Source organism: Pezoporus flaviventris, unplaced genomic scaffold, assembly GCF_033815535.1.
Source record: "Pezoporus flaviventris isolate CSIRO_AGI_PZ_B2104156 unplaced genomic scaffold, CSIRO_AGI_Pfla_v1 ptg000036l, whole genome shotgun sequence".
In the NCBI taxonomy this organism is placed as follows: Eukaryota; Metazoa; Chordata; class Aves; order Psittaciformes; family Psittacidae; genus Pezoporus; species Pezoporus flaviventris.
This window is the reverse complement of record NW_026892584.1, coordinates 43,222,598-43,236,670: the sequence shown is the minus strand read 5'-3', so window position 1 is coordinate 43,236,670 and position 14,073 is coordinate 43,222,598. Positions and strand designations below refer to the sequence as shown.

The following is a 14,073-nucleotide window of genomic DNA, read 5'->3' as shown; positions in this document are numbered from 1 at the left end:
CTACCTGTACTTGAACAGTTTCTATCATAATGAGAACCAGATTGTAGCTGTACATGGCACTGTAACACAAACAACAAGGTGTTATCATTTTCTTTTTTCCCTCATTAGAGAGGAGCTTATTGAAAAATCAGTCTTCCCTCTAATATTTTTCACTCTGTTAGCTGTAGGCAACATTTGTTAGATAGCAATTAAAATAATTTAAAAGATCTACATTTTGCATGCATATTGTTTCTTATTTTTTTTTCAGACTATGTGTTTGCTCTTCCCCCAGCTGAAAAGCTAGAAATGAGGATTTACTTCCCATGTTATCACCTCCCTCTTTCTACATTATACCATATTGCAACTTGTCATATTATATTGAGTATCTTATGAACTGTCTAATTGACATATTACCTGTTTACATTGAAGAGGTTTTTTTTCTGGTATTTTTAGAGATTGATTTGATGACATGACATCCATACTTGCAATTAATATATTTAAATTATTTTTTCTTGCTGTATTTAGTACAAGGATTTTAATGATGGTATGCACTGAAAAAAGAGCTTTGTATCAGCTTTTCATTTCACAAGGCAGATAGATAGATAGATAGATAGATAGATAGATAGATAGATAGATAGATAGATAAATTTTAGCTCTTCTGTGAAATTACAATATTCTACTAGGCACAAGTAAGTTTTTCACTACAGCCATGAGACTGTACTTGACTTTGCAAAGTAAAGACCAAGATGGTTGCTTCTCATTAAAAGAGACTTGGCTTGTCTGAAAACAAGGAGGAACTAAGGAAAACATCTAAGGGAAACAAACTGAAATATTCCTCTAACTCATTGTGGTGTGCATCAGCAATACCATGTACCATACCTTTCTTGCTCATGTTGTCAGTCCTTATGAACCAAATTCTGCAAACCCATACATGAATAATTACTCTGAGTTCTTTGGACTGAGGCTATTCATGTGATTAAAGCAACTCTGAACCAACTGATGGTGAATAAAACTGTTGGAACATCATAATGTTATGCACTGCAGTGTAAGACCTCTAATTTCATATTTTGTTATAGAAATGTAAATTATTTTAAAAGAAAAGTAATCTCTCATAAAAGTTACTACTAAAATAAAAACAAATTTCTCTAGGGCTCTATTTACAATGCCAGAAGAATCGCATAAGCATGATTCCTGACTTTCATGAATGTAACCAGGGTGGTTATGCCCCAGAACTGAATAATAATTAAAAGCTAGATATTGGCAGCTTCAGGCTTGCTTTTCTGAAGAAGCCTAAGGGGTAAACTTTAGAAGCCAAACTTCACAACAGCCACTTCATTACAGAAGGAACCCCAGAGAAGTGCTCAAAACTAACATCTCTGTGGCAATGCAAGGATGGCCCACATGAAGAGGATGAGATTTCAATGTGCCAACCATAAGGATTCCCAACAGAAGATTACAGGAGATACTGGATTTGGGACATTTTCACTGGTCCTTCCCAGTAAGCCTGTACAGCAAAGGTGTCCAACCTTCCTGATACCCTTAACAAAAAATGCATGTAGTCCGGGGAGATGATGATGAGGAGGATGTTCTGGGAGCAGTTTCCAGGCAGAAGACAATGGCTCTGCTGGTGTCCCAGCCATCTGCTGCTGCACGGGGCTGAACCAGGCATGCAGCTGGATCCTGGGTCAGCCAAAGCCTGCTGGCTTCAGCAGCCCCTTTAGAGCTGCTTTCCCTTAGTGCTGGGGATTCAGGTTATCTCTCACCCCAGCATCAAAGCCTGTCTACCAAATATGTGTCACTGCCTTGGCACAGGTCCTGCGTTTAACAGACCATAGGTTTACCATCGTTTACATTTCCTGTTTTTTTTCTGCAACCATAAGGGTTAGAAAGCATTTTTTAAGAATGAAAACTGAGAATTGGAAGTCAGCATGCCTCTAGTTGCTTTCATGCAATATCTTAGTAACTACAGTACTCGTAAGTATCAAAAAAATATAAGAAAGTAATGACACTTTGTAATAAAATAAGGAGCCCTCTGAAGATAAGAAAGGATGAGGACTTGGTGTTTTTTGTTCATGAGCAATGGAATGTCAAAGAGCAAAGCAAGCCTGGTAAGGATTGCTGGTTATATTTAAAAGCACATGCAGACACGCACACGCACAAAAGATCACTATGGAAAAAGTGCTGCTTAACTGTGCATGAATGAGCCCAGCAGCTCAGGCACTTTGCTAAGCTCTAGCAGGAAGAGGGAAGTACCACAAGGGACATTCCTAGGTGCCCACCCACAGTAAACAGTGGGGCTAATGCCTGAACAGATGGGCTAGGGCAGGTGGCAAAGGGCTGTCCTGGCTCCCTGCATACCCATACCCATGCACGCAGGTGGAGGTGAGTGTGCGCTTGGCTCCGGGAGCCACCACGAGCAGAAGGGCAGTAGCACCAAGCTTGCACAGGAAACATTCCCCTTGCGTCCCAAAGCAAACAGCAATAAAACAAACTGCTAATGAGGATGCAACCTGACCCTCTGCAGAATACATGCCCAAGGACTGGCTCTGTAAGGGGCAGGGAAGGAAGAACTCTGCTGGCAGAAACTTCAAGCTCAAGGGGATGTTTTTTAAAACAGCAACTGAAAAATTGATTGGGTATTTTGCTGGTAGTAAAAGTTACTCACAAAGTAACACAGAGCAAACACTTCTTTGAAGGAAAGACAAGTCTGTTAAACAGAGAACCCTACCCTGCGGAAAGAATTCATTTTTAACACTAAGGTTAACATTTCATTTTTTATAAGAAATCCCAATGAATCTTCCCTTAAGACTCTTCAAATCCAGACAAGACACTTCTCTTTTCCATTCTGCCTGTTGACCTACTCTGCTGATCCTTCTTTCCAGGAAAGAAACAAACTTTTACTCCTGTTTTTTGCTTTTCTTTATTAGGCTGTTTATCACACTGTTACCCAAACCATCCTCAGACCTGTCAGAGCCTGTGCCAGCACAACATCTAGATTTTAGTAGCTTACAATAGGAGACCAGCAGCTCCAGAAAACTAAAGAACCCATGAGGGAACCAGACATAACAACATTCACAACCCTTCTCTCTTATTTTAAAAGGCAAGAAAACAACATATAATACAGAAGCCTCTTCTAAAGAAGGTAAAGGAACACATTTAACGTAGTGAAAGGCAAACTGTCATTCTAACATGTTCCTGGGTTTTGGGAGTCAAAGTAACAGTAACACTTAGCAAGGAAGATATGATGGCACAATGTAGTTGGTTTGGGGGAATATATCATTGAAAGCTTCTTTCAGTTAGGAGCATAAACCTGGATTGTGCTCTGCAAAGAAACTATGATAGCCATGAGTAATCCAGGATGTAAGAAGTTTGGGAATTAATTATCTAGGCACAGTATCATAGAAATGTAAATGATAATTTCTGGAGTAGTACTAATCAAAAATGAAAGATTTTGCAAGCAGTTAAACACGGGCTTTAATGTTAGTATCACAACCATCTTACTGAATAAAACAGACATGAACACAGTCCTTGAACACTTTGGAATTATGAATGTCGATTTTCAAAAGTTTTTAGAGGAACACCACCACTAGTACTTTTGCTTTAAAAAGGAGCAGGCACACAGGGATGTCAAATAACACACAACAGAGTAGTTCAGAGATCTGCAAGCTGATTGTTATCTGAAGTTATAAATCCATATGGGGCAGCGATCTGTGTGAGCAAAAAATCCTGGTCTCTCAACATCCTCTGGAATCAAGTTACTCCAGCAAAGTGGCATGTGGGCATGTGCCCTGGTGGGAATTTATGTGTGAACAGGGCTCTCCCGACCCCTAAGCTGAGCTGCTTAGTAGTGTCTGTGCATTGTATCCTCTCATACTTCTCGCTGTGAAGCCAGTGCATTTGGGCCAGGTCAGTGTCGCTGCACTGGTCAGCGCAGGGAAGACACAAAAGTAGTGCAAAGGAACAGGAAAGAAGAAGTGCATCTCATCCATGCAAATATAAATTGTTCCCCTTCATTATTGTCCTTTGGAATTGGGAATTTCCTTCTCAGGATTGTTCCTGGGCTGACAAAGGCAAAGCCACTTGCTGCATGGGGTATCTAGGCCTTAAAGAAGAATAGTAATGAAAATCAGGTCCAGCTACTCAATCCTAGTCCCACTACACAGGGCGTATCTTTCCTATTTATTTTCTTGCTCCGATTTCAACTGTAAAAAGATAACACTAAGGCAGCTCCTCAGTCTGTTAAACCCTTAGTTCAGCAAGCAGACTTACAAAGAACATTTTCCAATAGAGAAGTCTACCACTTTCATCTGCAAGTGTAATGCTAGAGCACCCTGAAATGTGTTTCCCTGTGACATTGAACTCAACTGTTCCACGTACATTAGCGAGATCAGGTCTGTGACACATCACAACCCCAAAGCTTCCCAACTAATACTAAGAATGGAATAAGCAATCCATCACATGCTATGACATGTTCCCCAAAACACACACACACTCAAAACCTTAAAGTGGTGTCAGAATGTTTATTGAAAATGGCAATCTAACTGGCTGAATCAACGTGGGTAGCGGGTAACTTTTAACAGAAGCAAACAGAGATACTGTAAACTTGCTGTGCATGGAAACTGTGTTTATACTTGAACTGGACTTGGAAGACTGAAATAATTTAATAGAAAAATACAGCTTAAGTTCCCAGGAGCTCTGAATGACCTCAAGATCATTCTGAAAGAAACCCAGAATAGAGGGACATAGCTAATGATGCAAATAGAGTTACACAAATATTTTCAAAGTCAGCTAGTAAAATACATTGTAGCCTTTTTGTTACAACAGCTTTGCAAATATACTTTAAAAACCACACTATTCAGTCCCACCAAACACCTGTCACTTGCATTATCAGAACTGATTGTAAGCATTTTGCAATGTAAATGCTGTCTTATTTACTTCTTAGTGAGTTTTTTAATTGCTGGAGCTGGATTTTTTTAGCTATACTGCTAAGATGCTTCCTACCACATAACATATGTGGTTCTTTCTTTGTGATGCAAGAGAAATAGATTGAAAGAGAAAAAAAGAAACAAACACAAGAAATTTCAAATTATTCTGTGTGGTCAATATAGTGACAACATAATTTGATTTATACAGAAACTAAAATAGCTGTGCACTGAAACATCTGCGTGGCAAGTGAAAACAATTCAGACACCACAAATTATGAGCTCTGTTGCTAATGAACCTAGAAAATTGTTATCAGGAGTACTAAAAAACCAAAGGGAATTTAACCTAATGTTACATAACGATGAACAAACTCCCATGAAAATCAGGAAATCCCTAAATCTAATAGTGTTTTTTTTTTTTTTTTTAAAGGGGTGGGGGGAGGGTAATTATCTTGTAACTTTATTGCTGAAAACAGCCAGAGGAGTCTAATGAAACTGCATTTACTCTTCTGCCGTGGACTGGGTATGTAGCCATGACTGAAGCCGACCCTGAGAGGTAAAGTTTGAAAAGCACCAAATCATAGAACCATTATTATGAAGACTTCCATTACTTTCACATAGAATACCACAGTATAAAATAAGGACACACTGCTGGCTACCAACAAGTCTTTATTTGTACCTGCATTTTCCACACCATTCATAAAACTCCCATTTTGACATGAAAACACAATGCAGGCAGAAATGAGATTGCGCTTTTCATAGAATGACAGAATAGTGTGGGCTGGAAGGGACCTTAAAGATGCTAGTTCCAACCACCCTGCCACAGACAGGCACATCTTCAACGCAATCAGGTGGTCAAATCCCTGTCCAATTTGTCCTTGAACACTTCGAGGGATGGGGTATCCACAACTTTCCAAAGCAATCTGCTCCAGTGTCTCATCGAGGTCATCATCCTGCAAAACATGACACATGCCCAGGATCGCAGCAAAATTCAGCACACAGCTTACATCAAGCCTTCAGGCTCGCAAGGGGGGGACCTGTTTTCTGTTTAATGCAGAAGTAACACATACATTTTGGTGTAATGTGTGCAAATGACTGACGCCCCAGAGAACCTTTGCCAACTTTTAAGAAAACTGCAGCACAAGTAGGTGGTTTTAAGGAGTAAAAGTGACAAGACTCCTGCGAGCTGCTACCCGTGTCTCCGTTTTGGGAATGAAACCTAGCGTTCTTCTCTTAGAGGGAAGCGAGCAGCAGGGTGCCGCAGCCCCGTCCCCGGGCCGGCGCGCACGGAGGGAAGGAGCTGCCGGACTCCGTACCGCGCCGGTGCCCCGGGCCTGCTCGCCGTCCTCGGCCTGGCCGCCAGCGGCTGCGCGCGCCTCTCTCCTTCCTCCTCCTCCTCCTGGCGGCCGCTGCCCCGGCAGGGATGGAGGCCATCGAGGATCTGGCGCTCAAACCCTGCACCTCCTCCATCTACCTGCGGCCTTACCGCCTCTGTTACAGACAGGTAAGTGGCTCCAGCAGCTCGCCCCTTGGCGATCGCCCAGCCCCTTCCCTCACGGCCGAGCCAGATCCTCCCGTCCCTTTCACCAGCCCCTTCGTTCTCCCGGGCGGCGAAGCCCCTGCTGACTCGTAGCCGCGCGGCGGGCCTGGAGGCCGAGGGAGATGAGCTGGCTGGCCCGCGGTCCCCCTGCCGTCTTGTCATCTCCCCCGCGCCTCCGCCATTTTGGGAGAGGGCAGCGGTGCTTCAGGCGCGTGGCGCCCTACCGCCCCGCCCGGAACCGCTCTTCCGCCGGCTGCGCTCCCGCTACCCTCCCACAGCAGCCTTCCCCGGGCAGCGGGGCGGGCGGGGTTCTAGTCGCGCAGCGGTCGTAGCTGGGAAGGCCGTGGGGTCACTGCCGTGGGGTCTGCCACCCACTCCAGCTCCTCCACGGGCCTGCCATGACCCCCGGTGCCCGCAACCTCAGCGAGGTCCGAGACTGTCGTCCTAACCCCGTTATGGTTTTTCACCTTTGAGTGGACACCTCTTGATTTGGGCCTTTCTTTGGTGCTGGTAGTTTTCAGATCGAGCCCATTGCTGACTAGCCCTTAGCGCAGCAGGTTGCTACATTGAGAAATCATGCCTGGTCAGCATTTTTACATCAATGTGAGTCACCTTTCACAGGATCCCTGAGAACTGGCACCTCCGTCAGTGGCAGGCAAGGTGCGAAAGGGAAGTCGCTTCTTGCAATAAAGGATTCCTTGAGCATTTTGTGTGAGAGAGGTCATGCGTGAAGCTGGTTGTTTCTGTAGCTGATGATGCAGCATTGGCCCGTCCAGGCTGAACTCTTACCCAGGGAGAGGCATGGAAGTGACAATGCAGCAGGATTTGGACAGCCCCTAGAAATGTACGCTGCAGACCATATCTTCTCTTACTTTGTGTTGCTCTTAAACACATCAGTTGAAAATACAGAAAAGGGAATGCACATAGAGGAGCTGTGTTCCAAGTCCAGCAATGAGATAAGGAAAAGCAAGGGTTCAAGTAGCTTGCATCAAAACAGATAAATCCATCTTTTCACCTTTTTTAAGAATACATTTTGTATGTAATTTTCCTAAAGAAAGCCTACTTCTCATCTTGGGATAAGTAAAACATTTGTGAACAGGTGAAGGCTTTCCATTGAATTAATGATTTATTTTTAGGGATCAGAAAACCTGAAGAACATTCTTTCATGTTCTGAATTTTTCTGGGTTAGTTACTTCGTAATTTTATTTTAATTTCTGAGTCATGCTCTATTTACATGAAAAGTGAGATTTAATTAAAATGTACAAAACAGTATTACAAAATTATATTTAATTGAATAAAAGTACCTTCAATGAGATGAGTATGGTGAAGAAGAAACAAGGATGTGTTTGGTTGCGTGCTATGATTTGACAAGAGACCAGTATTGCCACCAAAAGATACAGACTTGTCTTTTCTGCACATCTTGCTACTTCTTCTCCTTGCACAAGTGTTTGGAGCTAGATGAGGAATGTGGTCCAGGTAATACCTAATTGGCCAAAAAAAAGTTAGGTTTAACCTAAACAAAATCTTTTGATTTAATTCAAATGCTTATGCTGGCAAAGGGAAGGTGGTAATGTGGTGGTTAGGGATGAGTGTTTGGGGACTGGCTGAGGGCAGAGACTGTTTCTCTTGGCCACAGCACTGCCTTAAAATGAACATGAAATTGTAGTTTATATGACATTTGTACAGGAGCTGGCTTTCGTCCAGCCTACCGGGAGCATAAACAACAAATGCACAACTTCCTGCACCTGACCTGGGAGACAAGTCCTATGTTTATTAAAAACATATTTTGTATTTAAAAACTGACTTACTAACCAGAGGAAATACTGAGTATTTTCAGTCATTTGACTAATTGTTTCAAAGGGATTTAGGCCTGCTGAAAACCCTATTAAATAAGTAAACAGTTTAGGGTTTAAAATCTAAATGAAATAGGTGCATGATCTGCTTAAGAATTTCTGAAAATTCCACCACTCATCTAAGACTGAAAATTATTTACGAAATCTAGCCCTTGATCTTAATGGTTTTATGCTGAGTAGGCCTTCCCCCTGTCCAACTTTTTTTATTCACTAGCTAAAAAAAGAAACTTTTCTTCTTCTTAGTTCCTAATTACTGCTGTATCTTAGAGTAATATTAGTTTCCCCCTTCCATGGATTCCCTGCACCTGCTTGCTGAGCTTAACCCAGATCTTATAAAAAAGTCTTTCTGAATAAGAGAATAATCTATATGAGGAAGACTTAAATACTGACATTTGCTGCACTATGAAAACTGAAACTAGTTTGGATGCAATATGTGGCATCATGATGTAAGCAGAAGGCTTGGGTGATCTTACAGGTACATTTTGTGAAGCTGTAACATGTCCACTATAGTTCATTATAGTCTGAAGAAGATTCACTGCTGCGTATTCTTGTGTTCATATAATATTGATGAAGGATAATTTGGGCCTTGAAGATTAAGATTTTGAAATCTATTTTCAAACAGGTACATTTTTAAAATAGACATTGATACTTCAACATAAATTCTTTGCCCAAGAACATATATGAAATGGGAGTTATTTTATGACTTTGTGTTTTACAACTACTGCTTTTCTGTGCAAACAGGAAATTGAAAGGGTTTTTACATACATGTGATTTTAAGATTATTTCTGAGCATTCATGAACATTTATATTACAGCATTGATTCCTAGACATTTCACCTAAATGAAATGCTACTTCTGTGGATGTAATTTGGATCCCATCACTGTAGCTGAAACAGTTCAGTCTGTATAAGTGGAACATAAATTTAGATACATGTGAATAATATCAGAGTTTACCCTGCTAGTGTGACTTCATCCATTCAACCTGCACCCAACTGAGTTCTAAACACTCTAGTTCTAGCAGGTTTACAGACCACCAGAAAACTGCAAGACATCAGAAGGGGATCCATTTGGGAGCAGCAAGAGAGGGGATAAGTCTAAACAAACTGCTGTTTTAAGCCTACACAGGTTATGCACCTGAAGAAAATTGTAGTCACACCTGATCAAGGGTGGAGCCAGAGACTCAGAAGGTCATCTGCCTGTTCTCAGAGGTGCTTAAGACATTCAAAATTGCAGGCCCAAAGATTGGATTAGTGTTTTGACCAGCTCGGGTATCTGGATGTTCAGACACATACAGAAACAGAGTTGTATGTACTTCCAGTGAACTAAAGTGGTTTCTATCATGTTAGGGAAAACTCCATCAATGTCCTTCTAGGTTTGTGCTTGAGTCCTGAGTTCCCCTGTGTTGTAAGAGCTTGAGTCATCCTTTGGATTGAACCAGTTACATTGGTTACATATAGAAATACTCTTCCAAAAGACCACAAGGAAAACGTTTCTGGTTATTTTGCTGTCATAAGGGTTGTCTTAAGTTGTAGCAGTTCCCAGTGGTACAGCAATTTATGCTGATGGTGGATCTGCTCTCTCAGTAGAGGGTTATGAGATCTTTGATCATCCTCTTCGTTTGCCCACTCATACTTTACGTGAAATTGATGAGTTCTCAATGTTTCCTATAGAGCATAAAAGTAGGTGTGTACCTTCTGAAGGAATTCTAGGTTTTGAACAATGCAGACTGAGGCAACATGTAGCTTGGTGTTAGGCAGCCAAGCTGTGGCGAATAGCCAGGCTTACCAGACAAGTCACTGTACCAATCACTTTTTAAAATTATTTGTTCCCTCTTTCTGTAGTGCAAAGGTAGAAATAAAAGTGCAGTAAAGGAGTCATGCAATTCAGCAAACTGTAGGAATATTTGGTTAGGGTTAGCGTGGAGGGGTAAGGTACAGTTTTAAACGGTGTTCTTCAAAATAAGTATCTTAACAGCTCCTCAAAATGGCCCTCACTTACTACTTAGGATTTTCAGCTATTGGCCCTTTCCCCCAGGTGGGGCCCTCAGTCAAGTAAGCCATGTTGTTTTAAGTGAGGTGGCCTGAGGGTGAGAGATGGATGAAGTATCTCAGTTAGCCTGATGAATATCCTCTTCATTTTGTTGGTAGAAACCCTGTTTACATATTTTTGTTCTGCTTGGTATTGAAAGAAGATAATTAATTTTTCTCACATATAGGATAGCATGTGGCTGGGTTTAATGTGTACTTGCCCCCAAAGTGCAAATTGATTTGTTATCTAAAGTGGGTTTGGTTTTTGGTGGTTTTTTGTTTGTGTTTTTTTTTTTTTAAACATATATCATGTCCTGAAGAATTGGCTTCTTTACCAGAAACTCCATGGTAAATCTCTTTTCACTTTTTCCTATTGAAGATTTTCTGCTTTTCATAAATAATGTATTCAAGAGCCTGGAGGGATGGCTAATGAGAGATTAACTCAGTGCCCAGGGGCTAGGGCATTTCCCTGGGATGTGGTAGTCAGTCTGCAAGATCTTGCTTCAATTAATACTGCTTCCCACATCACAGCAGAGTGTGCTCACTGCTGGGAAACACATTGGTGTGTAAATCTTCAGCTCTTTTGTGTGTGTTATCCAGGCACTGGCCTATATATTAGACAGACAAAAAAAAAATCAAGTTTAATAATTCTGCTGAGTCTGTCACGAAGTAGACTCTGAGAAGTAACAGTTGAGAAGAGTTGTTAGGAGTTGGGGCAGCATTAAGTAGCTAAATGGGAACTCGTATTCAATGTAGTCTTCTTAATCAGCACCTAAGCAGGGATGTTAGTGGTTCTGTCTGTTGGATTTGGACCCTAACACAGGGCTTTAACAGAGAGAGCTCTGGTCAATCTTGTAATAATTTGAGAAGTTACTGCATGCAATGATTTGTCCCCATGGTAGCAGTTATTACCCCTGAGAATCAGCAGAAAGTAGTTTTGCTCCAGCTTTTACTCTGCTGTTCCAGTTCAGACCTCCAGCAGCCCTTTAAGCTAAATTGCTGAGCTTTGCACAGAACTAAGTGAATTGTATTTGCATATTCTTTTTGGTGACCTCTGTGCTGGGGACAGTATCCTTCAAGGGGAGGCAAAGCATCAGCTCACAGGGGGAAGCATCTAGCTGGGGGAATAATACCTTGAGCTGTTACAAAAGCTTTTGGCCAGAGCTCACATATCAAAGCCTTTGTGGATCTAGCTCAGGTTCCTGTAGCTTTGTGTTTGAAGGTTGTTCTGGCAAGAGAGTTCTTGCCACTGTTTCCTTGCATTATATAAACATATACTTGCAGTCTGCCCAGGAACTTTTAGAAGTTTGCTACTAGACTAGTATTAACCATCAGTAATTTTTCCAGTATGCATGTGAGTGAGTTTGTATTTTGAATTGCCTGTGGGATGTTGAATAGGCAACTCTTTCAGTGATGTGGGATAAACCTCAAAAACTCCATCTGTATCGACTGAACTGTACATTCAGTAGTGGCAAATTGGAACTATTTGCTGTTCGTGAGCTTCACATTCCTTCTGCACTTAAGAGTAGCAGAATGCTCAGTGCCTGAGCATTCATTGCATTTCCACTATTGATTTAATATTTAGAGTCATTCACTTTGAAGTTGAATGTGAAAAATGCACCTTTCAGTTTAATTTTAATGCATGATATTTTCATTTGGTGTTAAGGGAATTCAGTTAAAATCTCTTGGAGTTTTACAGTCATATTGAAGTAATTCTCAAGTCTGTAGATTTTAACACAACATGAACTTTAAAATGGGTAGAAAATGTACTTCAGCAGTAATGCGCAATTCATCAGTGAAGAAGGAATTTCTATTTTTAACCTTAGATTGGCTATTGGTTTCTTGTGTGACCATGAGCAACCACCCTGTTTCTGTGCCTTACAATTTAACTGTCTTGGAGATGTCATGAAGTTTAAAATATGTATACATGCAGAAAAAAAGTGAGGCCTGTATCATTAGTATCTTGAAATCTTTGAAGATGAAAAAAGCAAAGCAGTGCAGTGTTACAATAACATTAACAATCTGATTTTGCATTCAAATTTTTTTTTTTTTTTTTTTTGGTATGGAAATTGCAACATGAATGTGCCCAGCTGCCTGAAACATTCTCTGGAACTTCCGTCTGCTTTTTTCTAAACATAAAACATTCTTTTCTGTTTTGACAATTAAAAATGATGCTGTTGAGGGAGTAAACAGATTTTTAAGTTACCTGTTCAAACAAGTGAGTCTTCTGTTGAATCTTCAAAAGGCTCTAGTAGTAGGAAATATGCTACTGAGTAATATATTTATTTGTAGTTCATTTTTTCAAAGCGGTGCAATAAAAGGAGATGCCATTTTTGCTGCAGAATTTGTCTCATTTTCTTCAGCTTGTCAAGTCTATTATGTCAGTACATAGTATTAATCTTAAATGCAAACATAACTGCTTCTAGCTCAGGAAGTCCCTGAGCTGCAAATTGCAGGAGGCTGAGAGTATTTTAACAGTATATTCTTCCTTAGGCACTTTGGTTTCTGCCAGAGGTAGAATCCTGGATGAGACATATTTTTGATCTGACTGATCTGATGGCTGCTGTGTTAACTGGAATTATGGTTGAAGCGCAGTATAATTCTTTTATGTGGGTGAAAGAAAAGTGAAACATTAGGGAATTAAATACCGAGGGAGCATAATTTCCTTTGGGAGAAACAGTGCTCTTTGCAATTAGAGCACAGGTTTAAAAGAAGAAATTAAGGAATCTAGGTGTATCTGCTTCTGCTTTGCCATATAACTTGAATTCAATTCTGGAAATTTGTACAAGTTATTTTTGTATGGGACTTTTATGGATTGCTAAAGGGGGAAATGAGAAGAATTTGTTAATAAGAGTAGTAGTGGAAAACAACACTAATACTTGGGGTTTTTTTTCAGCAAATATTATGTTGTATTAACCTTAATTTCTCTATCAGCATGCTTTGACAAGTGAGTGTAGGGTTTTTTGAAGTAAATATGTGAAAAGTAGTTGGCTGTGACAAAACAATGCATTTTTAGGTCAGTCATATTATGCACATGTCACTTACTGGAAAGCATAAGGCTTTTTTTAACTTTTTTAACCTTTTTTAACTTCCTAGCACAGGGCTGAAAATGTGTTTACAGTTGCATAAATGAACATCAAAATCTCATTTAATGTAATCAGTAGCTAGGTTACTTGGGTTACTGTGCAATAGCTGTGTAATTAAGATTGAGTATTAGGAAGAGGTACGTAAGTTGTAGTTAGCTTAAACCAGTATTTTTCAAGTTCTGATATGTAGCTCACAGAGTGCCGTTAGACTACTTGTAGGTCATCCATGTGAGTCAGCTAAGAAAAGCAGATCAATTATCAGCAGATTTTAATGTACTGCCAAAGTCTGCAGCTTCACTGGAAGATGTCTCCAGGTCTGCAGATGAAGAGGTTGAAAACCACTGGCTTTGACAATACCATTCCAGACGCCTCATCTGCAAGGGCTTGTCTACACAGGACTTCCCTGATTAACTCCACGTCTCATTCTACAACAAAGAGTCTGGTTCTGTTTATGTTAAACCATTTTCAAAGTATGATTGCACTTTGAATTTATACCCTACCTTAATCCATGTTAACTTTCCAGTGCATGCCCTAAGGGAGCAGTAAACTCAACTGAATGACTGTGTCCACACGGGGGTTTAATGGAGTTTTAACTAGCAGAATTCAAGTTCATCAAGGCACTTACTTGGGCTTCATTTTATTAATGTCCTGGTATAGACAAGCCCTA

General features: G+C 40.7%; 1 protein-coding gene across 2 annotated transcripts in view; it reads left to right on the top strand.

Annotated features, from left to right (window-relative positions):
• The first annotated feature begins 6,246 nt into the window (after positions 1 to 6,246).
• The window catches only part of NUDT14 (nudix hydrolase 14), a 61,911-nt gene continuing 54,084 nt past the window's right edge, over positions 6,247 to 14,073 (top strand). Inside the window, exon 1 of one of the 2 annotated variants that reach the window (XM_061464166.1) lies at positions 6,247 to 6,405. In XM_061464166.1, coding sequence (XP_061320150.1) covers positions 6,325 to 6,405 — 81 coding nt within the window. In that variant the 5' untranslated portion in view covers positions 6,247 to 6,324. Of the gene's footprint in view, positions 6,410 to 14,073 lie in introns of both variants that reach the window. The other variant, XM_061464168.1, reaches the window with a different exon arrangement.